At 40.2% G+C, this 2483-nt stretch overlaps 1 protein-coding gene across 8 annotated transcripts in view; it reads right to left on the reverse strand.

Annotated features, from left to right (window-relative positions):
• Positions 1–165: 165 nt before the first annotated feature.
• The window catches only part of LOC106811470 (zinc finger protein 681-like), a 25651-nt gene continuing 23333 nt past the window's right edge, over positions 166–2483 (reverse strand). For 5 of the 8 annotated variants that reach the window (XM_014815098.1, XM_014815099.1, XM_014815104.1 and 2 more), the window contains one exon: positions 166–1326. In XM_014815098.1, coding sequence (XP_014670584.1) covers positions 397–1326 — 930 coding nt within the window. In that variant the 3' untranslated portion in view covers positions 166–396. Of the gene's footprint in view, positions 1643–2483 lie in introns of all 8 variants that reach the window. The other 3 variants (XM_014815108.1, XM_014815107.1, XM_014815109.1) reach the window with 2 other exon arrangements.

The following is a 2483-nucleotide window of genomic DNA, read 5'->3' on the forward strand; positions in this document are numbered from 1 at the left end:
TGCAACTATTGCGAATTTTGTTTGGCATGTCAGCTTGCTGCATACGCCACCCTAATGCTGTCCTAGTGTAAGGTATACTTTCGTTAAACGTACGGACTATGTTCTGTTTCCTTTGACAAATCTTGCACACATGCATCTAACTCAAAACTGACCAGACAAATGAACTATTCTGCATATATTTGTAGTTTATTTATAGTAGCTTAGATGCTATTAATACATACACAATACTAATACAATATATATTATACTAATACAAAATACACAAAGGTAGGTCCTAAATCATTTCTATTCCAATGGCACAGAAAACTGGTTATTTCTGTTTTTTCCATAGATATTAATTACAATGCTTGAAAATTAAGGATGCATGCAAATGACTAAAATCGATCAGAAAACATACTAGATTAAAACGATCTCTTGAGGAACTTGAGGTCGCTTGCAGGCAAGTCGTTGATGCCTCCTTAAATTACTCGAGACGTTAAACGCTCTCCCACACCTACACACATATGGCTTCTCTCCCGTGTGAATTCTTCGATGACATGCCAGGCTTGAATACTGTGTGAATGCGGACGAACACAGTGTGCACTTGTACGGCTTTTCGCCCGTGTGAATTTGCATGTGTTTCATCAGGTATTTGAATTTGAGAACCTTCGGACAGAAGGGGCATGCCACCGCACGGTTCTGATTCTCCACCGTTGCTACCTTTGGTTTCCACGGCCTTCGCACCGTGAGTCTGCGATCAGAACCAGAAGATGACGATGCAAGCATACCACTCGTGCACAACCCTAGATTGCGCCTACCACTGCTTTCCGATTCCCACGTCTGCGGTCTGACGCGCATCTTTGTAGACGGACGAGCAGCCGCAGTGATTTTCCGCCGTAAATTGTCATGGTCGCCGGTTGCAGCTTCGGGATGGCGTATTTCTTGCGCCGTCGTCGTAGGGAGATCATTGCCTCTAGAAGTTGAGGCACAGTCATATGGCACTTCGCTGTCAACAAGATTCTGCATCTCTGCAGCTGGCGTGAACTGCGGACACCGATCGAAATATGTGTCATCGGTTCCGGGTTTGAGAACCAAGATTACCTCGTCGGTGTTATCCGCCTGAATTTGATATTCACTCTGCTCATAGCATTCAGTCACGGTCTCTTCATAGTTTGCGCCCGTAGACGTACCTGCTGCACTCTCACTATAGGTATGATCATCATCTATTACTTCAAGTTTCAGAATGACAGGTGGAACTTCTTCTTCTTCTTCTTCTTCTTCTTCTTCTGTAAAACACGTGTTCTCCGCTGTTTGATGCTGTAACAACGCTGCCGCTTCATAGTCGATGTTCAGTCGTTGTGAAGGCGGCTGCGCTTCTATGTTGTCAACAGTGTCAGTCTCTGTGTTCTCCTCAGGGTCATGACCTTGACACACCAGTACTTTACAGTGAACTCTCTCGGCATGATTTAGAAACGCTGATCGAGTAAAAAAACATTCGCAGCACGAAGTGCACCTGAAGTACATTATCGTCTCACTAGATGGAGACATTATACTAATTTTTGTGTAATAAGGTTGAGTAACCTTTTCAGCAGTACTTAAGTTCAGCTGCAGGCTTCCCAATCAGGAATCCACGATGCTTAGTCTGTTTCTACCATATATGACCCTACAACATAAACACAAGTGCATGTAAATTTTGCCAAAAATACAAAGACAATATATAATTTTATGTTATAAATAGTATTTGATAGGTGAGTTATTGGAATTTATACCTTAGTTCATTGTATACACAGTAAATTTCACAAAGTGAATAAAATGGATTAGCTAACTGCAAACCACCATTTAACCGGGGTATAGAATGACGTTTTAAATAGACAAGACCAAAATGCTACTCATGTGGCCATGCATTATGTTTGCCTTGTGTTTAAATCCACTATCAATCAATTGCGTATTTTATTCACATCGAGATGGGCGTAAATAGTGACGAATTTGGGATATTCTTTTACTAAATTCCACTCAGAATATAGGCAGCGACCAGTAACATGTAGTTACCACGAGTAAGTCAAAGATTTATTGATTCATTTCCAGGGTTCTCCACATGCCTTTAACATTACTATCTCTTAAATAAATAAAAAAAACAAATACGTTATATAGTGAATATATTATTACTGTCAGAGTACTCTAGCATAAATATCACCACGAGTTTGTGTTGTAATGGTACACAAAATAGAAAATAACACAGCCTCTGTCTTCACTGTCGTGACAAAATTTTACCTTGTAAATGATATCATGGACAAAATTGCACCTCCCACAGTTGTGTAAGTAATATTAGCAATAAGTACATATATATATGTAAGTGGTTCTTGATATGTACAGTGCCTCTTTTTACTTCATGCAAGCTACCATTAACAAATTGTAGGGGCAAGGTCTCGCGAGAATGAAGCGGCATCCTCATATAAACGTCACCTATTACTCTAAGTATTCTAAGACATTCTAAGTATTCTAAG

Source organism: Priapulus caudatus, unplaced genomic scaffold (assembly GCF_000485595.1).
Source record: "Priapulus caudatus unplaced genomic scaffold, Priapulus_caudatus-5.0.1 Scaffold542, whole genome shotgun sequence".
Lineage (NCBI taxonomy): Eukaryota > Metazoa > Priapulida > Priapulimorpha > Priapulimorphida > Priapulidae > Priapulus > Priapulus caudatus.